Consider the following 27392-nt stretch of genomic DNA (forward strand, 5'->3'; position numbering starts at 1 on the left):
GACTGAGTTTTAAAGATTTTATTTATTTATTCATGAGAGACATAGAGAGAGAAGCAGACTCCATGCAGGGAACCCAATGTGGGACTCGATCCTGGGACACCAGGATCATGCCCTGGGCCGAAGGCAGACACTCAACCACTAAGCCACCCAGGCATCCCAGGGTACTTTTCATATCTAGAAAATCTTAGCTTGGCTTCTTTGGCTCATGAGCTTCACAGAGAGGAAATAATGCTCAGAGCTTATTCACGTGAGGAACAGGGAAACAAACATTCCCTCCTGAAAATCTGGGAAACTCAGATTCATATCCTCGGAAAAGAATGGTTCAAATCAAATCTATTCTATATTCAAATACAAGAATATTCTAAGGAAATTTGCCTTTGAGTCAGCAAAAAGTGAGTAAGCAACTATTTTAAGGAGTTTGCAAGCACACACCAACCCTTCTGTGACTCATAATCCAATATTGGCCCATTGGCCATTGGGGCAAAATAACTTCATGTCACTAGATTAGTATGTAATTGTCCTGTATTGGTGATGACCCAAAAATTATAAGAAAGAAACAAATTTCTCCAGAGAAATCTCTCTTTGAACCTATGTGTCAAAAAAATGACACAAATAATTACACAAAGAAATAAAGCAATTCATAACAAAAGTGTAAAGTTCAAATGGAAAAAAGACTGTGATTGAGCAACTTTAGAAAGAATCAGTAGTAAAAAAAAGCTCAGGAAACTTCAATATTGGAATCATAAGACAAAATATAACATGACTAGGGTATGATATAAGTATATAAATATATATTATTTGAATATATATTATGGATATGATATAATGAAAAAATCACTATATTGAAAGTGTCAAAAAAATGGCAAAAGCAAAAGCACTTCTTGAAAATAAGTACAATATAGAGTGATTGATGATTCAATGATGAAAATATTACAGTTTATTCACTGAATAAGAAGTATTCAGTAAAAGAACGAGTGAAGGCATGAAAAATAAAAAGTAAAATGGCATCCTAAATCCAACAGTGTCAATATTAACATTAGATGTCAATGTCAGTTACGTCCATCAAAGTGCAGATTGTTAGACTGAACACAAAACAAGATCCATCTACAAAACAAGATCCATCTACGCCGTCTACTAGAGTGTCTGCTAGACACCCTTGAGAATCAGTTACAAACTGATTGAAGTCAAAGGGGTGGAAAAGTTACGTCGGGCAGACAAGCATGAGAAAGCTGGAGTGGATGCACTCATTAGCTAAAAGGGACTTTAACAATGCTAGTCAGATAGGATGGGGGGGCGGAGGTAAGATGGAGACGTGGGGGGACTCTGAAATTTGCCTCCTCCTTCCAATACAGCTGGATCAACGTTCAAGGGTTTTGAACAACTGGGAAGACATCCGGGGATCAAGGAACCAATGTGCACACTTAGCGAGGGAACGTGGCAGATGCGAGGTTGCGAGCCCTGGTTGGGCCACGTGGCAAGGAAAGCCGCTGCCAGACGCAGGAGGGCGCCCTTTTAGGGGAGCAGAGGGAGAAAGCCGCAAAGAGCCCAGCAGGTAGGGGTGCACAGTAAGTCCTGGTGAGGAGATCCCTGGGCCGGTCGGAAGAGGTGCTCCCCTCCCGGAGGGCATGTGGGGGGCATATTTAGCCTCTCCAAGGACGAAAGGCCCGCCGGGAGCCGTCGCGGGGCGTTCAGCAGAGCAGGGTCGAGGTGCGCAGAGGACGGAAAACCTCCTCCTTTACTTCTCTGGGAGCCGCAACAGATTCAAGCCTCTGTGATGACTTCTCTGGGACAGAGGGGGTAGGGGACCGAGACGAGGGCAGACGGCCAGTAGCCTGGCTCCAGCCAGGTGTTCTCGCTGAGCAGCTGCAGTAGACTCTAGCCTCTGCGCGGCCACTGTGCAGCGGCCTTTTGGGCTTGGGACGGTGCTGGGGACACCCTGAGCCTCTCTGCAGGCGGACGGGGGCAGGCGTGCACGTTCCCAGGCCCTTTAAAACTTGGAATTTTGAACCCCAACCACTGACCAGACAGAAACTCTAAGAGAGCTGTGGCTGGGGGCGCGCCCACGGCTGCGGCACAGAGAGGGTAGGGAAGCCGGGACCGCCCAGGACACAGGTTATTCGCTTTTCTAAGAGGGTCTCCTGAGCAGTGGGAGTTCGCTCCTCGGCCAAGAGGTGAGTGAAGCCACATTGTATCCTGCCCACCACCGCACCTCCAGGCGAGGCTGGAGTCCCTGCACGAACCCCGCCCCTGCCGGGCAGCAGCGCCCTTCCCGGGACAAGTGGGCCGCTTGAGCCCGCAGAGCGCCTCCCCAGAGCACCGACACAGGTGCCCCACATCTGCGGAGTTTACTGATTGAAGAAAGCTCCAAAACATCAGCTTCGATGGAAATATGACCAGGCTTGCTTCCTTTTTCTTTTTCCTCTCCTCTTCTTAATTAAAAAAAAAAAAAAAAAAAAAAAAAAAAAAAGCTTTTAAATTTGTTTTTTAATTTTTTCTTTTTGTTCCTTATCTTTTATTTTATATGTATTTTTTCTTTTTATCTTTTCTTTGTATAAGGCTTATAATATTTTGTTCATTTGTAGATTTGTTTCCTTCTCATATTTTTCAGATCAGGCTTCTTTTTTAATTTGTCCTCTTTTCTTCTTTCCCTTTTCTTTCTTTCTTAATTTTTTCTTTTTCTTTCTTTCTTTCTTTCTTTCTTTCTTTCTTTCTTTCTTTCTTTCTTATTGTTTAGAATCAAGTTTGTGTATTAGTTTCTTATCTTTTTTTCTTGTCTTGGATCAGGGGTTTTTTGGTTTGTTTTTTCTTTTTTGTTTTCACTTCTTTTCTTTTTTCTTTTATAGGTTTTTATTTTTTAAGATTTTATTTATTTATTTATGAGAGACACAGAGAGAGAGGGGCAGAGACACAGGTAGTGGGAGAAGCAGGCTCCAAGCAGGGAACCCGACATGGGACATGAACCCCAGTCTCCAGGATCACGCCCTGGGCTGAAGGCTGCGCCAAACCGCTGAGCCACCAGGGCTGCCCTCTTTTATAGGTTTAGTTTGACAAACAAATCAAAGCATATCAACTTAATGGTCCAAACACTCCCCACTACAAGCACGGAGGAACTCTGTGCAGGGAGGACCAATAAGAAAGAGCAGCCAAAACATAACAGCAGAGTGTATACAGGATATACCAGAAACACATCCTAAACTTATTGTTGTTACTGTTATTATTGCTATTTTGGCTGGGTTTTTTTTTTTTTTCTTTTTTTCACTCTTTCTTTCCTTCTTTCTTTCATGGACAAAATGACTAGACAGAGAAATTCACCCCAAACGACACACAAAAAAAGGAGGTAATACTCACTGCCAGGGATATTATCAATATGGATATAAGTAAGATGTCTGAACTAGAATTTAAAACAATGATCATTTAAAAAATTAAAAAATGATCATAAAGATATTAGCTGGGCAGGAGATTGGTAATGGCACAGGAGTAGGGTCCTCACCTCACCTGGCCCCACCAACTTACCTGGATAACTTTCAAACCATCCTGAAAACCTATGAATCTGACCTGAGATTTAAAGAGAAAATAGCCAGAACGCTACAGAGAGAAGGGTTTTCACTTCTATCAAGGTAAGAAGGTGGAAAAAAAAAACAAAATAAAAAAGAATCAAGTGAGGGAGCCCCCCAACCTGCTCCCCCAGGAGCCGGGCTAAGGCCTGCGGGAGCCTGGGGAGGGGGACAGGAAAGCCAAGCCCCTGAGAAGCGGACTTTAACTCCGCTCTGGATTCTTCCCCGATGGAAAGGCGCTCAGCAGGGAAACTGGGCAGAAGCACAGGGGTACAGTGGAGCCTCCAGTCTCCCAGGGTCATTAGCAGAGGAGGGGCACTCGGGGAGAGCGCACCCACACTGCGGCCGAGCTCGGTGAAGGGCTGGAGCCACGCCCGGCGGGGCCTTGGGGAGAAGCTGGTCGGTCAGGCGGGGGCTCTGGGCCGAGGGGGCTGAGCCCTGCTGCCTTCGGGAGCCGCAGACCGGAGCGCACGATTCCAGCAGCGCAGGCCGCAGATCCTAGGGCGCCGGGGGACACAGCCCACGATCCTGCTCTCCCCCGGTACAAGCGGGGGTGGGGAGGGCACAGGATAGCAAAGATGCTCCTGCCGCTGAGTGCCCCCGAGCTGTGCAGGTGAGCATCCCACCCCCCCCCCGCCCCCGCCCAGGGAGCGTCCAGGCTAGTGTGGACTGGGAGACTGCAGGTGGTTACTGGGGGAGCTGACTCCAGAGTTGGAGATCTGGCCAAAGCTATTTTTTTCTCTTCCTTTCACCTTGCTTTTGAGAGAGGCAGGGCCTCTAGGGAACAAAAGCCTCACAGGGTAAACAGCTCCCACTGAGCCCCCGCACCTGGCAGGAGGTGGGGCAGCTCCCCCAGGTGCACACACATCTGAGAATCAGCACAGCAGTCCCCTCCCCCAGAAGACCAGCTGAAAGAACAGGGGAAGAGTTTACTGAACAAGCAGGGCTGGAAAGTTTACTGAACAAGTTTACTGAACAAGCAGCGCTGGAAAGCTCCAGGACTGAGGGAAAATAGTATGTAGAACTAGAGGGTCTTTTTTTTTTTTTTTTTTAATTACGACTCATTTTTATATCAGGCTAAAATTTTCCAATATTTTTTCTCTTTTCCCACCTTAACTATGATACTTTACCAACTCTTCGTTTTTAAGTTTTTTTCCTTTTTGACTGTCATATTTCTACAATTACATGTATTAGATATATTTTTCACTTCTGGATTCCCTTCAATGTATTCAATTTAATTTTGGGAGATATACGAGCTATAGGGTTTTTGTTTTTGTTTTTTGTTTTTTGTTTTTTCTGTCTCATTTTGTTTTACAATAGTGGAAGTTAGTACCTTCCAACACATGACCAAATACACCCAGAACCAAATGGAACACCATGTTGGTTCATTCTCAGAGATTATATTCTCTCTTCCTTCCCATTCTGCCCCCCTCTTTTATCTTATTTATATCTTTGTGGTTAATGTTGGGTCTTTATATAAGTATTGCTGGTTTATATAAATTTGGGACTGGCATCTTCTAACATACAGAACAAAATACACTCAGAACCAAGAGGATCACCCTCTAGGTCCCCTCAAGATTACATTGCCAATCCACTACCACTTCCTCACCACCATCATCCTGCCCCCTTTTTTTCCCCTTTCTTTTTTTCTTCTTTCTTGTCTTTGTTTTTGTTTTTTTTTTTTAATTTTTACTAGTTTGTTTTAAAATTTGTTTTTCATTTAAGTAGTCCTTTTGTTTTATTGTGTTCTGTTCTTCTTTTTCTTTTATTTTCTGGTCTCTGACCTCTTTGAAATCATCTACAGTGTATTTTTCTTAGGCTGTGGTTGATATTTTTTACTTAGTTCATTCATACAGCCACTCCTGCACTGGACAAAATAACCAGAAGGAAGAATTCACCACAAAAGAAAGAACCAGAACCAATACTCTCTGCCACAGAGTTACAGAATATGGATTTAAATACGATGACAGAAATTCAAGATGAATGGATAAAGAAGATGTGGCATATATATGATGGAATATTAGCCATTAGAAACGATGAATACTCACCATTTGCTTCAACATGGATGGAACTGGAGGGTATTATGCTGAGTGCAATAAGTCAACCGGAGAAGGACAGTCTGACACTATGAGTTTTACTCATACGGGGAATGTGAGAAATAGTGAAAGGGATTATATGAGAAAGGAGGGAAAATGAGTGGGAAAAATTAGAGAGGGTGACAGAACATGAGAGACTCCTAACTCTGGGAAATGAACAAGGTGTAGTGGAAGGGGAGGCAGGTGGGGTGATGGGGTGACTGGGTGACAGGCACCGAGGGGGGCACTTGATGGGATGAGCACTGGGTGTTCTACTATATGTTGGCAAATTGAACTTCAATATATATATATAATATAAAGAAATTCAATTCAGAAGTACAATTATAAAGTTACTGGTGGCTCTGGAAAAAAGCATAAAGGACTCTAGAGACTTCATTACTGCAGAATTGAGATCTAATCAGGCCGAAATAAAAAACAGTTTTAACTGAGATGCAATCCAAACTGGGTGCTCTGCTAGGGTTAATGAGGTGGAAGAGAGAGTGAGAGACATAGAAGGAAAGTTGATGGAAAGGAAGGAAGCTGAGGAAAAAAGAGAAAAACAATTAAGAGCCCACAATGAAAGGCTTAGGGAAATAAATGATAGTTTGTAAAGGAAGAATATTCATCTTATTGGGGTTCCAGAAGAGGCTGAAAGAGAGAGAGGACCACAAGTATATTTGAACAAATCATAGTTGAGAACTTCCCCAATCTGGAGAAGGAAACAGGCATTCAGATCCAAGAGATAGAGAGGACCCTCTCAAAAATTAATAAAAACCATTCAACACCTTGACGATAATAATAATGATAGTGAAACTTGCAAATTTCAAAGATAAACAGAAAATCCTTAAAGCAGCTTGAGACAAGAGATTCTTAATTTATATGGGGAGAAATATCAGATTAACAGCAGACCTCTCCACAGACCAGGCAGGTCAGAAAGGGCTGGTAGGATATATTCAGGGTCCTAAATGAGAACATGCAGCCAAGAATACTTTATCCAGCAGGCTCTCATTAAGAATAGAAGAAGAGATAAAGAGCTTCCAAGATAGGCAGAAACTGAAAGAATATGTGACCACCAAACCAGCAAATATTAAGGGGGACACTGTAAAAGAAAGAGGGAGCCCAGAGAATCCACAAAAACAAGGACTGAATAGGGAATACGATGACACTAGATTCCTGTATGTCAATGGTTATGTGAATGGGCTAAATTATTGCATCAAAAGATGCAGGGTATGGACTGGATAAAAAAGCAAGACCCATCTGTATGCTGTCTACGAGAGACTCATTTTACACCTAAGGACACCTCAGCCTGAAAATAAAGGGGTGGAGAACAATTTACCATTCAAATGGTCCTCAAAAGAAAGCTAGGGTAGCAGTCCTCATATCAAATAAATTAGATTTTATCCCATACTGTAGTAAGATGCAGAGGGACACTATATCATACTTAAAGGGTCTATCCAACAAGAAGACCTAACAATTATGAATATCTATGCCTCTAATGTGGGAGCTGCCAAGTATATCAATTGATTCATAACCAAAGTAAGGAGATACTTAGATAATAATACACTAATAGTAGGAAACTTCAACACGGCACTCTCTGCAAATGACAGATATTCTAAGCAGGATATCACCAAAGAAACAGGGGTCTTGAATGATACACTGGACCAAATGAATTTCACAGACATATACAGAACATTTCAGCCTAATGCAACTGAATACACATTCTTCTCAAGTGCACATGGAACTTTCTCCATAATAGACCACATAGTGGGTCACAAATCAGGTCTCAACCCATAGGGAAAGATTGGGATTGTCTCCTGCATATTTTCATATCACAATGTTTGAAACTACAACTCAATCACAAGAAGAAATTTGGAGGAAACTCAAACACATGGAGGTTAAAGAGCATCCTACTAAAAGATGAATGGGTCAACCAGGAAAAAAGAGAAGAATTAAAAAGATTCACAGAAACTAATGAAAATGAAAATATAACTGTTCAAAATCTTTGGAATACAGCAAAAGTGGTCCTAAGAGGGAAATACATCACAATATAAGCCTACCTCAAAAAATTGGAGAAAACTCAAATACATAGCTAACCTTGCACCTAAAAGAATTGGAGAAAGAACAGCAAATAAAGCCTGAATCCAGCAGAAGAAGAGAGATAATAAAGATTAGAGAAGAGCTCAATGAAATAGAGACCAGAAGAACTGCAGAATAGATCAACAAAACCAGGAGCTGGTTCTTTGAAAGAATTAATAAAATAGCTTCTAGCCATCCTTATTAAAAAGAAAAAAGATCTAACAAAATCACTGTCAGAGGAGAGATCACAACAAACTCCAAGGAAATACAAACGATTTTAAAAACGTATTATTAGCAATCATATGCCAACAGATTAGGCAGTCTAGAGGATATCTATATACGGATGATACTGTACATAGAAAACCCAAAAGACTCTATCCCAAGACTACTAGAACTCACACAGCAATTCAGCAATGTGGCAGGATACAAAATCAATGCACAGAAATCAGTGGCATTTCTGTACACTAACAATGAGACTGAAGAAAAGAAATTAAGGAGTCAATCCTATTTACAATTGCACCCAAAAGCATAAGATATCTAGGAATAAACCTAACCAAAGAGGTAGAGGATCTATACCCTAAAAACACAGAACACTTATGCAAGAAATTGAGGAAGATGTAAAGAGATGGAAAAACATTCCATGCTCATGGATTGGAAGAATTAATATGGTGAAAATGTCTATGCTCCCCAGGGCAATGTACATATTCAATACAATCCCTATCAAAATACCATGGACTTTCTTCATAGAGTTGGAACAAATAATCTTAAGATTTGTTATGGAATCAAAAAGACCTCAAACAGCCAGAGGAATATAGAAAAAAAAAAAACCAATGCCAGGGGCATCATAATGCCAGATTTCAAGCTGTATTACAAGGCTGTGGTCATCAGGACAGTATGGTATTGGCACAAAAGCAGACACATTGATCAATGGAACAGAATAAAGAATCCAGAAATGGACACTCAATTCTATGGTCAACTAATATTCAGCAAAGCAGGAAAGAGTATCCACTGGAAAAGGGACAGTCTCTTCAATAAATGGTGTTGGGAAATTGGACAGCCATGTGCAGAAGATTGAAACTAGACCATTCTCTTACACCAGACACAAAGATAAACTCAAAATGGATGAAAGACCTAATGTGAGACAAGAATCCATCAAAATCCGAGAGGAGAACACAGGCAAAACCCTTTTTGAACTTGGCCACAGCAAATTCTTGCAACACACATCTATGAAGTCAAGGGAATAAAAAGCAAAAATGAACTACTGGGATTTAATCAAGATAAAAAGTTTCTGGGACACCTAAGTGGCTCAGCAGTTGAGCGTCTGTCTTTGGCTTAGGATGTGATCCTGGGGTTCCGGGATCAAGTCCCACATCGGGCTCCCTGTGAGGAGCCTGCTTCTCCCTCTGCCTGTGTCTCTGCCTCTCTCTCTCTCTCTCTCTGTCTCTCATGAATAAATAAATAAAATCTTTAAGAAAAAAAAGATAAAAAGCTTCTGCACAGCAAAAGAAACAGTCAACAAAACTAAAAGACAACCTACTGAATGAGAGAAATTTGCAAATGACCTATCAGATAAAGGGCTAGTATCCAAGATCTATAAAGAACTTACCAAGCTCAACACCCATGAAACAAACAATCCCATCATGAAATAGGCAGAAGGCATGAACAGAAATTTCTCCAAAGAAGACCTACACATGGCCAACAAGCACATGAGAAAATGCTCCACATCACTTGCCATCAGGGAAATACAGATCAAAACCACAATAAGATCCCAGGTCACACCAGTGAGAATGGTGAAAATTAACAAGAAACAACAAATGTTGGAGAGGATGTGGAGAAAGGGGAACCCTTTGCACTGTTAGTGGGAATGCAAGCTGGTGCAGCCACTCAGGAAAAGAGTGTGGAGGTTCCTCAAGAAGTTAAAATAGGGACACCTGGGTGGCTCAGCGCTTTGGCGCCTACCTTTGACTCAGGATATGATCCTGGAGTCCGGGGATCGAATCCCACATTGGGCTCCCTGCATGATTCTCCTTCTGCCTGTGTCTCTGCCTCTTGTGTGTGTGTTGTGTGTATGTGTGCACGCACGCACACGTGTCTCATGAATAAATAAATAAATAAAATATTTTTTTTTAAATAAAGAAGTTAAAAATAGAGCTACCCTATGACCCAGCAATTGCACTACTGGGGATTTACCCCAAAGATACAGATGCATTGAAATACCAGGACACCTGCACCCCAATGTTTAGAGCAGCAATGTCCACAATAGCCAAATGGTGGAAGGAGCCATGATGTCCTTCGACAGATGAATGGATAAAGAAAATGTGTCTATATATACAATGGAATATTAGCCATCAGAAAGGATGAATACCTACCATTTGCTTCAACGTGGATGGAACTGGAGGGTATTATGCTCCAGGTGAAATAAGTCAATTGGAGAAGGACAATCATCATATGGTTTCACTCATATGGGGTATTTAAGAAATAGTGAAAGCGATTATAAGAGAAAGGAGGGGAACTGAGTGGGAAAAATTAGAGAGGGAGACAAACCATGAGAGACTCCTAACTCTGGGAAACAAACAAAGGGTTGTGGAAGGGAAAGTGGATGGGGAGATGGGGTAACTGGGTGACGGGCAATGAGGAAGGCACTTGATGGGATGAGCACTATATGTTGACAAATTGAATTTAAAATTTAAAATGTAAAGAAAAATGGGATCCCTGGGTGGCGCAGCGGTTTGGCGCCTGCCTTTGGCCCAGGGCGCGATCCTGGAGACCCAGGATCAAGTCCCACGTCGGGCTCCCAGTGCATGGAGCCTGCTTCTCCCTCGGCCTGTGTCTCTGCCTCTCTCTCTCTCTCTCTGATGACTATCATAAATAAATAAAAATTGAAAAAAAAACTTTATAAAATGTAAAGAAAAATATATTATCTGGGCATTAAAAAAAGCATAGAAGACATTAGAGAATCCCTTACTGTAGAAATTAAAGATTTAAAATCTAATCCGGCTGAAATTAGAAATGCTATTACTGAGATGCAGATGCAAATGAAATCTCTGACAATGAGGATAAATGAGATGGAAGAAAGAGCCAGTGATATAGAAAACAAAATAACAGAAAATGAGGAAGCTGAGAAAAAAGAAAGTCAACTACTGACTTATGAAGGGACATTTGGAGATCTCAGTGATTCCATAAAGTGAAATAATATCCGGATGATAGGGGTCCCAGAAAATGAAGTAGGGGCCGAATGTTTATTTGAACAAATTTTAGCTGAGCACTTCCTTAATCTGGGGAAGGAAATAGGCATTTAACCAGGAGGCATAGAGCAACCCCCTTAAAATCAATAAAAATAGGTCAACACCTTGACGTATAATAAGAAAGTTTGGAAATTTCAGGGATAAAGAGAAAATCCTGAAAGTAGCTCAAGACAAGAGGTCCTTAATCTAAAAGGGTAGCACATAAGGCTGGCAGCAGTCCTGTCCACAGAGACTTGGCAAGCCAGAAAGGACTGGCATGATGTATTCAAGGTGCTAAATGGGAATGATATGCAGCTATGAATACTTTATCTGTCACGCAGATGATAAAGAGGAGAAATAAAGAGTTTCCAGGACAAACAAAAACTAAAGGAATTTGTGAACAGTAAATCAGTTGTTGCAAGAGATATTAGAGGGAATCCTTTGAGTGAAGAGACAGCTCAAAAGTAACAAAGGCCAGAAAGGAACATAGACAATCTATGGAAACAGAGACTTTAGAAGTGATACAATGACATGAAATTCATACCTTTCAATAATTACTCTGAATGTAGATGGACTAAATGTTCCAATCAAAGAAAGACACAGGGTATTAGATTAGATAACAAAACCACATCAATGTGCTCCTACAAGACACTCATTTTATTTTTTATTTTTATTAAAAAATTTTTTTAAATTTATTTATGATAGTCACAGAGAGAGAGAGAGAGAGAGAGGAAGAGACATAGGCAGAGGGAGAAGCAGGCTCCATGCACCGGGAGCCCGACGTGGGATTGGATCCCAGGTCTCCAGGATCGCGCCCTGGGCCAAAGGCAGGCGCTAAACTGCTGCGCCACCCAGGGATCCCAAGACACTCATTTTAGACCCAAAGACACCTCCAGATTGAAAGTGAGGGGGTGGAAACCATTTATCAATGCTGATGGACATCAAAAGAAAGCTGGAGTAACAATCCTTATAACAGACAAACTGTATAAACCAAAGACTGTAATAAGAGATGAAGAAGGACACTATATCATAATAAAAGGGCTTATCCAATAAGCAGATCTAACAATTATAAATATTTATGCTCCTAACTTGAGAGAAGCCAATTATATAAACCAATTAATAGCAGAGTTAAAGAAACACATTGATAATAACACAACCATAGCAGGGGACTTCAGTACCCCACTCACAGCAATGGACAGATCATCTAAGCAGAAGATCAACAAGAAAATAAGGGCTTTGAATGACACAATGGATCAGATGGACTTCACAGGTATATTCAGAACCTTTCATCCTAAAGTAGCAAAACACTCATTCTTCTTGAGTGCACATAGAACATTCTCCAGAAGAGATGACATACTGGGTCACAAATCAGGACTCAATTGATATCCAATATTGAGATTATTCCCTACATATTTTCATACCACATGCTTTAAAGTGTGAAATCAATCACAAGAAAAACTTTAGAAGGAACACAAATACATGAAGGTTAAAAATCATCCTACTAAAGAATGAATGGGTCAACCAGGAAACTAAAGAAGAATTTTTAAAAGCACATGGAAGCAAATGAAAATGAAAACACAAAAGCTCAGAACCTTTAGGATGCAGCAAAGGTGGTCCTAAGAGGGAAGTACATAGCAATACCAGCCTTTCTCAAGAAACAAGAAAAGTCCCAAATAACCCAACCTTACACCTAAGAGAGCTGGAAAAAGAATAGGAAATAAAGCCTAAATCCAGTAAGAGAAGAGATATAATACAATCAGAGCACAAATCAATGATACAGAAATTAAAAAAAAAACACACAGTAGAACAGATCAATGAAACTAGAAGCTGGTTCTCTGAAAGAAATGATAAGATCAATAAATCCTTAGCCAGACTTACCAAAAAGAAAAGAGAAAGGACCCAAATAAATAAAATATTATGAGCAAGTGTTACCAACAGATTAGGCAATCTGGAAGAAATAGATACATTCCTAGAAACATATAAACTACCAAAACTGAAACAAGAAGAAATAGAAAACCTGAACAGACCCATAACCAGCAAAGAAATTGAATTAATAATTAAAGATCTCCCAAGAAACAAGAGTTCAGGGCCAGATTGCCTCCCAGTGGAAGTCTACCAAACATTTAAAGAAGAATTCATACCTATTCATAGAAGTGGTGGGGAAACTTCCAAACTCATTTTAGAGGCCAGCATTACCTTGATCCCCTAACCAGAAAAAGATCCCATCAAAAAGGAGATTACAGACCAAGATCCATGGTGCAAAATTCCTCATCAAGATATTATGCTAATAGGATCCAACCGTACATCAAAAGGATTATTCGCCATGACCAAGTGAGATTTATTCCTGAGCTGCAGAAGTGGTTCAACATCTGCAAATCAATTAATGTGATACACCACATCAAGAAAAGAAAGGACAAGAACTATATGATCTTCTCAATAGATGCAGAAAAAGCATTTAACAAAAAAAAAATTGTTGATTAAAAAAAAAAACTCTCTGCAGTGAAGGAATAGAAGGAACATATCTCAATATCAAAAAAGCCATACAAGAAAAACCCACAGTGAATATCATCCTCAATGCATAAAACTGAGAGGTTTCCCCCTAAGGTCAGGAACACGACAGGGACATCCACTCTCACCAGTGTTGCTCAATATAGTACTGGAATCAGACAACAAAAAGAAATAAAAGCCATCCAAATCAGCAAAAAAGAAGTCAAATTCTCACTCTTCACAGAAGGCATGCAACTCTATGTAGAAAACTCAAGACTGCACCCAAAAATTGCTAGACTGATCAGGAATTCAGCAATGTTGCATGATATATGTTCAGTGCACAGAAGTCAGTTGCATTTTTATACATTAACAAAGATGCCAAAGAAAGAGAAATGAAATAATTGATCCCATTTACAATTGCACCAAAAAAAAAAAAAGCAAAACACCAAAATACACCTAGAAATAAACCTAACCAAGTAGGTAAAGGATCTGTATTCTGAAAGGTATAGAATACTTGTGAAAGACACAAAGAAATGGAAAAACAGTCCATGCTCCTGAATTGGAAGAATAAATATTGTTAAAATGTCCACAATACACAAAGAAATCTACATATCCATTGCAATCCCTATCAAAAAGTCATCAGCCTTTTTCATAGAGCTGGAACAAGCAACTCCAAAATTTGTATGGAGGGACGCCAGGGTGGCTCAGTGGTTGAGCATCTGCCTTTGACTCAGGACGTGATCCCGGAGTCCTGAGATTGAGTCCTACATTGGGCTTCCTGCCAGGAGCCTGCTTCTCTCTCTGCTTATGTTTCTGCCTCTCCCTCTCTGTGTCTCTCATGAATGATTAAAATCTTTTAAAAAATAAAATAAAATAAAATGTGTATGGAACTAGAAAAGACCCCAAATATCCAACGCAATGTTGAAAAAGAAAACTAAATCTAGAGGTATCACAATTCTGGACTTCAAGCTGTATTACAAAGTTGTAATCATCACAACAGTATGTTACCAGCACAAAAACAGACACATAGGGGCACCTGGGTGGCTCAGTGGTTGAGTGTCTGTCTTTGGCTCAGGTTGTGATCCCAGGATCCTGGGATTGAGTCCCACATCAGGCTCCCTGTGAGGGTCCTCTGCCTATGTCTCTGCCTTTCACTGTGTCTCTCATGAATAAATAAATAGAACGTTAAAACAACAACATAACCAGACACACAGATGAATGGAACAGAATAGAGAACCCAGAAATGGACCCTCCACTCTGTGGTCAACTAGACTTCAACAAAGCAATAAAGAATACCTGATGGAAAAAGAACAGTCTCTTCAACAGATGGTGTTGGGAACATTGGACAGCCACATGCAGAAGAAGGGAACTGGATCACTTTTTTATACCACACACAAAACTAGACTCAAAATGGATGAAGGAACTAAATGTGAGACTGGAATCCATCAAAATCCTAGAGGAGGACACAGGCAGCAAACTCTTTGACCTTGGCTGCAGCAATTCTGGCTAGGCATGTCTCCAAAAGCAAGGGAAATAAAGTCAAGAATTTGAATTCTTGGGAGTTCATCAAGATAAAAAGCTTTTGGGGATCCCTGAGTGGCTCAGCAGTTTAGCGCCTGCCTTCGGCCCAGGGCATGATCCTAGAGTCCTAGGATCAAGTTCCACATCAGGCTCCCTGCATGGAGCCTGCTTCTCCCTCTCCCTCTGCCTGTGTCTCTGTCTTTGTCTCTGTCTCTCTCTCTCTGTCTCTGTGAATAAATAAATAAAAAATATTTTTAAAAAAGATAAAAAGCTTTTCCACAGCAAACAAACAGTTGGAAAAAGTAAAAGACAACCTAAAGAATGGGTGAAGACATTTGCAAATGACATATCAGATAAAGGGCTAGTATCCAAACTCTATAAAAAACTTATCAACATCAACACCCAAAAAACAAAAACTCCAGTCAAGAGATGGGCAGAAGACGTGAACAGACATTTTTTCCAAAGAAAACATACAGATGGCCAAGAGACACATGAAAAAAAAATGCTCTGCATCACTTAGCATCAAGGTAAACACAAATCAAAACCACAACGAGGGGCAGCCCCGGTGGCTCAGTGGTTTAGCACAGTCTTCAGCCCAGGGCCTGATCCTGGAGACCCGGGATCGAGTCCCACGTCCGGCTCCCTGCATGGAGCCTGCTTCTCCCTCTGCCTGTGTCTCTGCCTCTCTCTCTCTCTCTCTGTCTCTCATGAATTAAAAACAAACAAACAAACAAAAAAACGAGGGGCCAAACTGTGGAAGGAGCCTCGGTGTCCATCGAAAGATGAATGGATAAAGAAGGTGTGGTTTATGTACACAATGGAATATTCCTCAGCCATTAGAAACGACAAATACCCACCATTTGCTTCAACGTGGATGGAACTGGAGGGTATTATGGTGAATGAAGTAAGTCAATTGGAGAAGGACAAATAGTGTATGTTCTCATTCATTTGGGGAATATAAATAATAGTGAAAAGGGGATCCCTGGGTGGCGCAGCGGTTTAGCGCCTGCCTTTGGCCCAGGGCGCGATCCTGGAGACCCGGAATCGAATCCCACGTCGGGCTCCCGGTACATGGAGCCTGCCTCTCCCTCTGCCTATGTCTCTGCCTCTCTCTCTCTCTCTCTCTCTCTCTCTCTCTCTCTCTCTGTGACTATCATAAATAAATAAATAAATAAATAAATAAATAAATAAATAAATAAATAATAGTGAAAGGGAATATAAGGGAAGGGAGAAGAAATGTGTGGGATATCAGAAAGGGAGACAGAACATAAAGACTCCTAACTCTGGGAAACGAACTAGGGGTGGTGGGAGGGGAGGAGGGCAGGGGGTGGGGGTGAATGGGTGACGGGCACTGAGGGGGACATTTGACGGGATGAGCACGGGGTGTTATTCTGTATGTTGGTAAATTGAACACCAATAAAAAATTAATTTATTAAAAAAAAAAAAAACAACGAGGGGCGCCTGGGTGGCTCAGTGGCTGAGCGTCTGCCTTTGGCTCAGGGCATGATCCCAGATCCTGGGTTGGAGCCCCAGGGGATGGAGCCCCACATTGGGCTTTCTGCAGGGAGTCTGCTTCTCCCTCTGCCTGTGCCTCTGCTTCTCTCTCTGTGTCTCTTATGAATAAATAAATAAAATATTCTAAAAAACACGATGAGATTATACCTTACACCAGTCAGAATGGCTAAAATGAGCAAGTCAGAAGACAATAAATGTTGGCTAGGATGTGGAGAAAGAGGAACACTCTTTGACTGTTGGTGGGAATTCAAATTATTGCAGCCACTGTGGAAAACACTATAGAGGTTCCTCAAAAAGTTAGAAATAGAACTACCCTATGACCCAGCAACTGCATTACTAGGTAATTATCCAAAAGATACAAAAATAGTGTTTTGAAGGGGCACATACACCCCAATATTCATAGAAGCAATGTTTACAATAGCCAAACTATGGATGAAGTCCAGATGTCCACTGACAGATGAAGGGATAAAGAAGATGTGAGATGTGTATGTATTTATACATAGATATATATAATAGAATATTACTGAGCCATCAAAAAGAATGAGATTTTTGCCATTTGCAACAAGGTTGATGAACTAGAGATGATTATACTAAGTATAATAGGTGAATCAGAGGAAGAAATGGGCATATAAATACCATATGATATCGCTCATATGTGAAGTTAAAAAACAAAACAGATTAACATAGCACAAGGGAAGGAAAAATAAAATAAATGAAAATTGAGAGGGAGGCAAACCATAAGAGATAATGAACTCTAGAAAACAACCTAGAGGGCTGTGGGAGGGGAGGGGGCGTCTGGGGAAGGGATAATTGGGTGATGGGCATTCAGGAAGGCATTTGATGTAATGAGCACTGGATGATATACGCAACTGATGTATGTCTTTTATCACAGTTCCAGATACTAGAAGTCAATCAATAACTGGAAATTTTGGAAACTCAGAATGAGTGAACAAAAATATGCAGAATTAAACAACACAGTTCTGCATATCAAAAGGTCAAAGAGATATCAAAATGGAAATCAGAAAATACTTTGAGATTAATAAAAATGAAGACAGACATACCAAAACCTAGAGGGTGCTGCTAAAGCAGTGCTGAGAGGCAAAAACATAGCTGTAAATAGCTATATGAAAAAGCAACATCTCAGGATGCCTGGGTGGCTCAGCAGTTGAGCTCAGGGCATGATCGGGGGCTTTCTGCATGGAGTTCCACATTGGGCTTTCTGCATGGAGCCTGTTTCTCCTCCCTCTTCCTATGTCTCTGCTTCTTTCTCTGCATCTTTCATGAATAAATAAGTAAAATCTTAAAAAAATAGCAACATCTCCAGTCAGTTACATAAACTTCCACATTAAGTCAAGAAAGAAAGAAGAGCAAACTAAACCAAAAGCAAGCAAAAGGGGGGGAAAATTAGAGTGGGGGAAAAATTAGAGTGGAAGTTGATGAAATGAAAAAGAATAAAATTATAATATATAAAACTAAGTCAAATGTGAGCTTTTGAAAGATCAACCCAACTGACAAATCCTCAACTAGACTCTTTGAAACAAAAGAGAGAGAAATGACCCTAATTACTGGGATCAGCAATGAAAGAGAGGATATTAGAACCACACAGAAATAAAGAGAATTACGAGATTATGATGAACAATTATATGCCAAAAAATTAACTTACTTGCATAAAATAGACAAAAACATAGAAAAACACAAATGACTAAAGCTGACTCAAGAAGAAATAGACTATCTGAATATACCTATAATGAAGTAGAAGATGGAGTCATTTGTCAAAAAATCTTCAGCAAAAAACCAAACAAACAAAAAAACAATTCCAAATGGCTTCACTTGTGAATTATACCACATGCTGAAATAATATCAATTCTTTACAAACCCTTCCAAGAAGGACAGGAGGGAACCCAACTCATTCTATGAGGCTGGGATTATTCAGATACCAAAACCAGACAAAGATATCACAAGACAAGAAAACTACAGACCATTATCTTTTATGAATATGGATGCAAAAATTTCAAAAGAATGTGACAAATAAAATCCAGCAACATACAAAGAATTACATGCAAGCCTAATGAAATTTATTCTGGAAATTCAAGACTGGTTTAACATCCATATCAATCAGTGTAATCCACCATATTTATATACTAGAAAACAAAAGCTGCATGGTTATCTCAACAGACAGACAAGAAGCATTTGACAAAATCATGATAAAAATCTCAACAAGCTACTAACAGAAGGGAATTTCCTCAACCTGATTAAAGGCATTTATAGAAACCGGTAAGCTAACATCTTACTTAATGGTGAAAGACTCGTTTTTCTCCTAAGATCAGCAACACCAAAAGGATGTCCACTCTCACCACTTCCATTAAAATTTGTGCTGGAGTTTCTAGAGCAAGAAATAAGATAAAATGCATTCTGATCAGAAAAAAAAAAAAAAGGAGTAAAATTACTTCTATTCGCAGATGTCTTCTATATAGAAAATCCTAGGGAGTTAACTAAAAAGCTATTAGAATGAATAAACAAGTTCAATGAGGTTGCAGGAAATGAAGCCAATATATGAAATCGTTATATTTCATACACTTTCAATAATTAATCCAACAATGCAACTAAGAAAACAACTCCATTTATAACACCACTTAAAGGAAAAAAAGTATTAGAAATACAAATCACAAAAGAAGTGCAAAACATATACTCTGAACACTACAAAACATTATTGACAGAAATTTAAAAACATATAAGTAAATGGAAAACCAAACATTCAGGAATCAGAAGACAATGTTAAGATGGCAATGTTTTCCACATTCATTTACAGATTCAACACAATCCCAATGGGATACGTAACTAGCTCCTTTTTAAAAATTGACAAACTGATTCTATATTCACAGGAAAATTCAAGGAACTTAAAATAGCCAATCTTTAAAAAGAGAAGCCAAAGTAGTAGGACCTCCAAGTCCCAATTTCAAAACTTCTAGCAAAACGACAGTAATCAAGATGGTGTCTGGGGATTTGTTCAAGATGGCAGCTTACGAATATCCTTGAACCCATCTCCTTCCATGGACTCAACAGATTTACAACTACATACAGAATAATCTCCTCTGAAGAAGACTTAAGCCTCCACAACAAGGGATAAAAGGGCATCATCAAAAGAGGTAAGAGAGGCAGAGACACTCATGCCAAAAGCAAAAGCAAAACCATAACCAAAACCAAAACTAAAAAACCCACTTCAAGAATCCAAAATATGGTAGGTTCTCAAAGATATAAAACTTCACTGAGAAGCAAGGGGTCTGTGCACTAAATCCCAGGTCCTGCACAGGAGAGAAGAGCCTCTAACTTGCCTGGCTTTGAAATCCAAAGGGATTATACTCAGGAAAACCAAAGAAAGATGGTTTGAAGGACTCACTCTTAAAGTTTGTGTGCAGTCTCACCTCAGGACTCCATTTAAACAGCAGTAGGAAAAGTGCCTTGGACATACATGAAGGACACCCGCTCACTAATCTTTGTTTTGTTTTATTTTGTTTTGTTGTTTTTAACTCCAGGAGAGTGAACATACAGTATTATATTAGTTTAAGTGTACAATATAGTGATTCAACAATTTGATACATTACTCTGTGCTGTTCAAGATAAGTGTACACTTAACTCCTTCACCTGCTTCCCCCATCCCCCTACCCACCAGTCCTCTGGTAACTTTCCATTTGTTCTCCGTAGTTCTGAGCCTGTATTTTGTTTTTGTTTTTGTTTTTTTTAATTTATTTATTTATGATAGAGAGAGAGAGAGAGAGAGAGAGAGGCAGAGACATAGGCAGAGGGAGAAGCAGGCTCCATGCACCGGGAGCCCGACATGGGATTCGATCCTGGGTCTCCAGGATCGCGCCCTGGGCCAAAGGCAGGTGCCAAACCGCTGCGCCACCCAGGGATGCCCCTGAGCCTGTATTTTGGTTTGTCTCTTTTTTGCTTTTGTTCATTTGTTTTGTTTCTTAAATTCCACATATAAGAGAAATCATTTGGTCTTTGTCTTTCCCTGACTGATGTCACTTAGCATTATACTCTCTTGATCCATCCATGCTATTGCAGACATCAAGATTTCATTCTTTTATATGGTTGAGTATCATTCCAGTGTATAAATATACCACTTCTGCTTAACTGATTTCTATCAGTGGACATGTGGTCCACTTTCATAATTCGACTATTATAAGTAATGCTGCAATAAACACAGAAGTGTATGTATCTTTTCAAATTAATGTTTTCATATCCTTTGGGGAAATACCCAATAGTGGAATAACTGGATCATATTGTAATTCTATTTTTAATTTTCTGAGGAACCTCCATACTGCTTTCTACAGTGGTTGCAGCAGTTTGCATTCCCACCTCTAGTGCATGGGGGTTCCTTTTGCTCCACATCCTCGCCAACACATGTTGTTTCTTGTGTTGTTGATGTTAGCCATGCTGATAGGTGTGAGGTGATATCTCAGTGTGGTTTTGATTTGCATTTCCCTGATGAGAGATGTTGAATATATTTTTATGTCTCTGTTGGTCATCTGGATGTCTTCTTTGGAAACATGTCTGTTCTGCCTTCTGTCCATTTTTTAATTGGAATATTGGTTTTTTGGGCATTGAATTGTGTAATTTACTTGTATATTTTGGATATTAATCCTTTATCAGATACATCATTTGCAAATATTTTCTCCCTTTACATAGGTTGCTTTTGGGTTTTGTTGCTTGTTTGCATTGCTGTGCAAAAACTTATCATTGTGATATAGTTCCAATAGTTTATTTTTGCTTTTGCTTCCCTTCCGCAGGAGACATACCTAGAAAAATGTTGCTGTGCTGTGTGATGTCAGAGAAATTACTGTGTCAGGCCTCACGTTGAAGTCTTTAATCGATTTTGAATTCATTTTTGTGTATGGTATAAGATGATCCTGTTTCATTCTTCTGCAGGTTGCTATCCAGTTTTCCCAACATCATTTGTTGAGGAGACTTTTTCCCATTGGATATTCTTTCCAAAGAATTCAAAGAATTCTTTGTCAAAGATGAATTGATTATATAATTGTGGGTTTATTTCCAGATTTTCTGTTTTGTTCTATTGAGCTATTTTTGTGCCAGTTCCATACCATTTGCATTACTATAGCTTTGTAATATAATCTGCTTTTGTTATATTACACATAGTAATATATATACGACATATATAATATGTATTACATATATATGTATATAGATAATATATAATACATGTTATATGTATTACATTACATATATATGCATATAACATATACATATTTGTCTTTGCTTTTGTTTTTCAGGATTGATTAGGCTCTTGTGGTTCCATACAAATTGTTAGGATTGATCTATCTCTGTGAGAAATGCTTGTGGTACTTTGATAGGGATTGCATTAAAAGTGTAGGTTGCTTTGAGTAGGTTAGACATTTTAACAATATTTTTGCTTCCAATCCATGAGTATAGATTGTCTTTCCTTTTCTTTTGTCATCTTCAATTTCTTTCATCAGTGTTTTATAGTTTTTGGAGCACAGGTCTTTTTACCTGTTTGGTTAAATTTATTCTTAGGCGTTTTATTATTTTCGGTGTAATTTTAAATGTGATTATTTTCTTAATTTTTTCTTCTGCTGCTTCATTATTGGAGTATAGAAATGCAAGAAATTTCTGTACACTGATTTTTCTTATCCTGTGACAGTACTGAATTCATTAATTCTTGTAGTCTTTTAAGTTTTCTATATACAGTATCATTCCATCTGCAAATAGTGAAAGTTTTCCTTCTTCCTGGCCAGTTTGAATCCTCGTTATTCCTTTTTCTTGTCTGATTGCTATGCTAGGGCATCCAGTACTATCTTGAATAAATGTGGTGAGAGTGGACATCCTGATCTTAGGGGAAAAGCCCTTAGTTTTTCCCCATCAAGGATGATGTTAGCTGTGGATTTTTCATATTTGGCCTTAATAAATAATAATGTTAAGGTATGATCCTTCTAAACCTAGTTTGTTGAGAGTTTTTATCATGAATATATGTTGTACCTTGCCAAATACTTTTCCTGCATCCACTGTAGTGATTACATAGTTCTTATCCTTTTTCTGATTGATGTGATGTATCACACTGATTGATTTTTTTTTTAATTTTTATTTATTTATGATAGTAACAGAGGGAGAGAGAGAGGCAGAGACACAGGCAGAGGGAGAAGCAGGCTCCATGCACCGAGAGCCCGACATGGGATTCGATCCGGGGTCTCCAGGATCGCGCCCTGGGCCAAAGGCAGGCGCCAAACCGCGGCGCCACCCAGGGATCCCTCACACTGATTGATTAACAAATATTGAACCACCTTGCAACCCAGGAATAAATCCCAGTTATGGTGGTTAATTATTTTTTGGGCGTATTGTTAAATTTCATTTCTATGGGAGTGCAAGGAGGTCTGTGCTGCTCTGGGCCCCGGGGATCCGGGGCCTCTGAGGTTAGGGCCCTAACAGTCACCTGCCCAGAGCCTGCCTCTGCAGCATTTGGCTACACTGTTCCGGAGTCTAACTCTGCTGGGGATCTGGAATCTCTGGTTTCCAACCTTTTGGGGGTTTTCGCCCCTGGCAACAGGCCTGGGGTGGGGGTGAGGAGGTACCAGGTCTCTTGGTTTGTCTCCCGTTGGCCCTGGACTTAGGGGACTTCAGTGGTCACCAGCTAAGCTCATGTCCTGCTCCTAATTGGTTGTCTGTTCTCAGCGTGAAAGTGTATGGCCGATGTTTTTACTGGATTGTACTTTTTGGTCTTGATTTTCAGCTGCTATGCTGAGCCCTCCATGGCCACGGCCACCGTGAGGCAGGCAGAGTCGTAGCCACTACTCCAGGCCACATGCACCTTTTGCCTTTCAGCTGGGGAGCTCCACTGGTGGTGGGGTTCACCTTGGTCAATGGCCCAGCAGGACCCCGGGGCGCACCTAGGGGTCCCGGTGGGTTTCGGTGAGTGTCAGAGAACCATGTCTTCCACCCAGTGGCACAGGAAAGGGGTACCTGTTGCCTGCCACTGCAGCTCAAGCCCCCTTCTCCAATCTATTCGCCTCCCCTCAGAGTCTCCCATGCCCCCACCCTCTGTCTGCCATTCTCTTTCCTTTCTCTGATCCCTTTCTGGGTCCTCACCACTCTCCATCTCATGGCCACTGTCCACAAAGAGGCTTCTGGCCTAGATCTCCCTCCCCCCAACTTTTCCAACTCTATCTTCCTGAGATGACCTTTTGTCTAGAAGTCTCCCTTCCACTGCTCTCCTGCCATCAGCAAGGGGAGCCCTCTAGCAGGCTCCACAGCTCCTATGTACAGACTTGTCTCCAGTTTTGGTGCCCCCTCCTCCTCCCTCCCTTCCAGTGCAGGCACCTGCCCTTGGCCCTCCTTCATCCTGGGCCAGCACCTAGCACCACTCTGTCCCCACTCCTTCATCCTACCCTCACCCTCTTGTGGCCTCCACTGTCCCTGTGGGCTGGACTCCAGACCTCCCTGATCCCTCTGTACCCTTCCCCCAGGGCCCCTTGCCTGCTGGCGCCCCCCTGCCTGGCCCTCACCAAGCTCTCCTCTCTCAGGAGCTCCTCCGATGGGGCCCTTGCAGTCAGCAGTGCCTCCTCCCTGCTCTCAGCCCATGCCTGCTCCTCTCTTGTCAGCCTGTAATTAAGTTCTTTCAGGGTCACCCAGTCCCCCATTCCCAGAGCCTCAGCACTAGTGTCCCCTGATCCTCTTGCCATTCCCTCTCCCCTGTGGACCAGAAAGCTACTCCAGGTCCAACCTCCCAGATTAATCCTTGGCCCTCATCCCCCCTTTGGTTTCTTGACCCAGTCTTCGAACTGGTTGTTCTTGCCATGTGGTCAGCGCCAGCCTTTCCTTATAGCCAGCCTCCTCCCAGCCTGCCTGCTCTGTGCTGGATGTCTTCCCCTAACCCTCCTTGGGGGTCTGGCCTATCGATCCTCCCAGAACCACCCCCACATGCAAGTCCTTCCGCAAGGAGTTCATCGTGGTGTCTTGGTTCTATTTTCTCTTCCACTCCCCCTCCTTTCTAATATAGACTCCCTGGGGTCCCTGCCCTGCTGCTCTGAGACCCCCACCAACTACCTTTCCCAGGGGACACTGCAGGTCCAACCCATCCCCACCTGGGATCACAGCCTGCCACTCTTCCACTTGGGCCTAAGCCTACACCTTCCTCACCCCTAGGGGCACTGACACACCCTGAGCTCCCTTGTGGTCACCATACCCCCCAACATACAGCCCTTCTGCTTCACTGCCCTTTCTACCCTTGACCCCATCTCTTCCCTGATGAACTTTCACCACAGGCAGCAGCCCCTGGCTCTCCACTCCACCATAATCCCCAAGCACCGTGGCATCTCTGGCCATGGATCACTCAACCTTGGGCTCCCCACTGCCCCTGCCTCCCTGCTCACAAGGCCTCTCCTTCCCCATGGCCTTCTTGCCCTCCCCCTGCTTCTTGCAGGCCAGTATCTCCCCTTGACCTCTTACCTACACCACCCACAGGACCCCATGCCTTCCTCTCCTGGCTCCCATGCTGCATGTCTGTCCATCTCCACTTCTCTTTGCCATTCCTTCTTCCCTCTCCTTCCTGCCCCCTTTCCTCTCTTCTTGTATGGAAAGCCTCCTTCCTGTCCTTTGTACAGGTGCATTTTCTGCATGCTCAATATTTCAGGCAGTTCAGGACAGCAGAGCTTTTCAGAGAAGCATCTGATATGTTGTTCCTTCCAGGTTACTTCATCTGTGATCTACTCCCTCCCCAGATTCCCGCAGTCTTTCTTATAACCTCACAGTGGAGTCCAAGATGGATGTGTATCGGAGATTTTTCACTGAGGGACACTTGGATGATCAAGCCTTCCTCCACCTTGACATGGTAGAGCCACAGGGACTGTGGGCAGAAGCAGTCCCGGGTCTGAGACGCAGAACACAGAGGCCAAGGACTTGAGAGAGACTGGAAACAGCCTCAGAATGAGTCTGACAGGTGTCCTGGCCCTGTAGGCACAGGCGAGGTGAGAGTGGGGTCAGAGCAAGAGTGATGGTAGGACTTTCCCAGGGAAGTTCAGGGTAGAGAGCAGAGCCCTGTCTCTTTCCTGGATTTGGCTGGGGGTGGGGGTGAGGGCTAAAGGTCTGTGGACTTCAGCCTAAGGGGGCCATTACTGAGCCAGCACAGAGAAGACATAGAGGAGAGGAAGGGGGGCCCTCTGGCTGGAGTTTGTCACTGGGGCGGGGAAGTCAGAGGGACACAGGGTGGGAGAAGTCACTGCTGGCTGGAGGCAGGCTTGCATTCCCTGCAGGAGATATGGGGCTCAAGATCTCAGAAGACGACAGCACCAGGAGCTTTGGGCATTTCTGCCATGATGGGGAGCTCTTCCTCTCTTTATGACCTGAAGACCCGTGGATGGACTGTTCCCCCATCCTCAGCTGGACCGCGATCATGGAAATCAAGAAGTCCTGGGATGCAACCTGAATGGGCTTCTTGGACAGGTCAGGCATGACCCCCGGGGAAGGAGCCTTCTTCTTCCCCAGACTCACTGAGCCTCCCCCAGCAGTCCTGTCCTATGGGATGCGCACATGTTCTGTTGGCACATTGTATTGAGATCCGCCTGTCCTGTTACAGTCTCTAGAGACACCGAGCAGGTTGGGATGGAAATGAAATCTTCCAGTGTTAATAGTCCAGGGAGCAGTGGGCTTTCCTACGTAGAACTCAACCAGAGAAGGCAGGTGTCAGCAAGAGAGGAAGTTCAGTCTCCCTGTCACAAAGAGTTTCCTTTAGAGTCCCCTCAGCCGAAGAGCCCACCCTCCATGCCCCCTCCTCAGCAGTAACACATGCATCCAAGAGATCCCATTCCTGGCCCAGCCTCCTGCCCGGGCTAAGGACCTGGGTCCCACGGTGCAGAACAGACTTGGAGCAGGTCTGGGGTCAGTGAGGGCTTCAGCCAGAGGTGGAAAGTGGGAGAAGCAGCCTTTTCTCTCTGTCTTCTGTGGAGGTGAGCAGGGCTCAGCCATGGGCCTCACCAGCTCTGTGCCTTCTTCCTCAGTGCCCCCAACAGTGAACATGCTCTGCAGCCAGGCCTTGGAAGGCATGATCCCTCTGACATGCTGGGCTTTCAGTTTCTCTCCCAGGAATACCTCCCTGACCTGGCTTCAGGATGGGAACCCCTGAGCAAAGATTACCAGTAGTGTCGGGAATGGGACCTACTGGACAGGAGGGGCCATAAAGTCTCAAGGAGAGGAGCAAAGGTTCACCTGCCACATGGAAGACACAAGGAACCACACTGTACACTGTGTGCCCTCAAGTGAGCCTGGGGTGATCCGTGGAGGGGGTTCTGACCCTGGTTGAGTTAGGAGCCAGGGTCGGGAGAGGAGAGCAGGCCTGTATCCTTGAGGAGCCCAGGTCACTATAAGGCCCTTTTCCAGGAAAGGCCCCAGTGCCCCGGAGTGGATGGACAGCTACCTGCCTGCTGCTGCTCCTGCTGATTTTCTTACTGTCATCATTGCACGTGTTTTTTTCTCCAAGAACAAGATACCACCAGCAGCTGTGGAAGCCCAGATAAGAATTCTGGGCAGTGGGTAGGGTGGGAGGGGCTCTCCTAGGACGTGGGGCACTTTATGTCTCCCTCTGCACAGATCAGAGGGGATGAAAAGCTTCTGTAACAGGAGCTGGAAGTCAGAGAGCTGAGAGGGGCTGGGAGCCACATCTGCATCTACATCCTTAGCCCTGGGTCCCCAGGGCCCTTGAGTGGTGAGTGTGGCCTCTCCTTGCTCTGGGTGAGGATTGGGCAGTAGGGACTGGGGCTCCCTGCTCTGAGTTTGTCCCTACCTCTCTCTACTCTCAGGCTCAGCAGGACTCTGTCTGGAGGTAATGTGTGGGGACCATGTGTTGACTGGGGAGGGCCCAGGTGATCGTGGGACCAGAGAGGCACAAGCAGTAAAGGGTCCAAGACCTAGTG

At 42.5% G+C, this 27392-nt stretch overlaps 1 protein-coding gene across 1 annotated transcript; it reads left to right on the plus strand.

Moving 5' to 3' along the window:
* The first annotated feature begins 23348 nt into the window (after positions 1-23348).
* Positions 23349-26782, plus strand: MICA (MHC class I polypeptide-related sequence A). Its single transcript, XM_038553308.1, is given in 6 exon segments — positions 23349-23397; positions 25720-25740; positions 25743-25819; positions 25821-25870; positions 26260-26354; positions 26481-26782. Coding segments are annotated over 6 exon segments (594 nt in total).
* Positions 26783-27392: the final 610 nt, after the last annotated feature.

The sequence above is a fragment of the Canis lupus genome, chromosome 12 (assembly GCF_011100685.1).
Source record: "Canis lupus familiaris isolate Mischka breed German Shepherd chromosome 12, alternate assembly UU_Cfam_GSD_1.0, whole genome shotgun sequence".
NCBI classification, from domain to species: domain Eukaryota; kingdom Metazoa; phylum Chordata; class Mammalia; order Carnivora; family Canidae; genus Canis; species Canis lupus.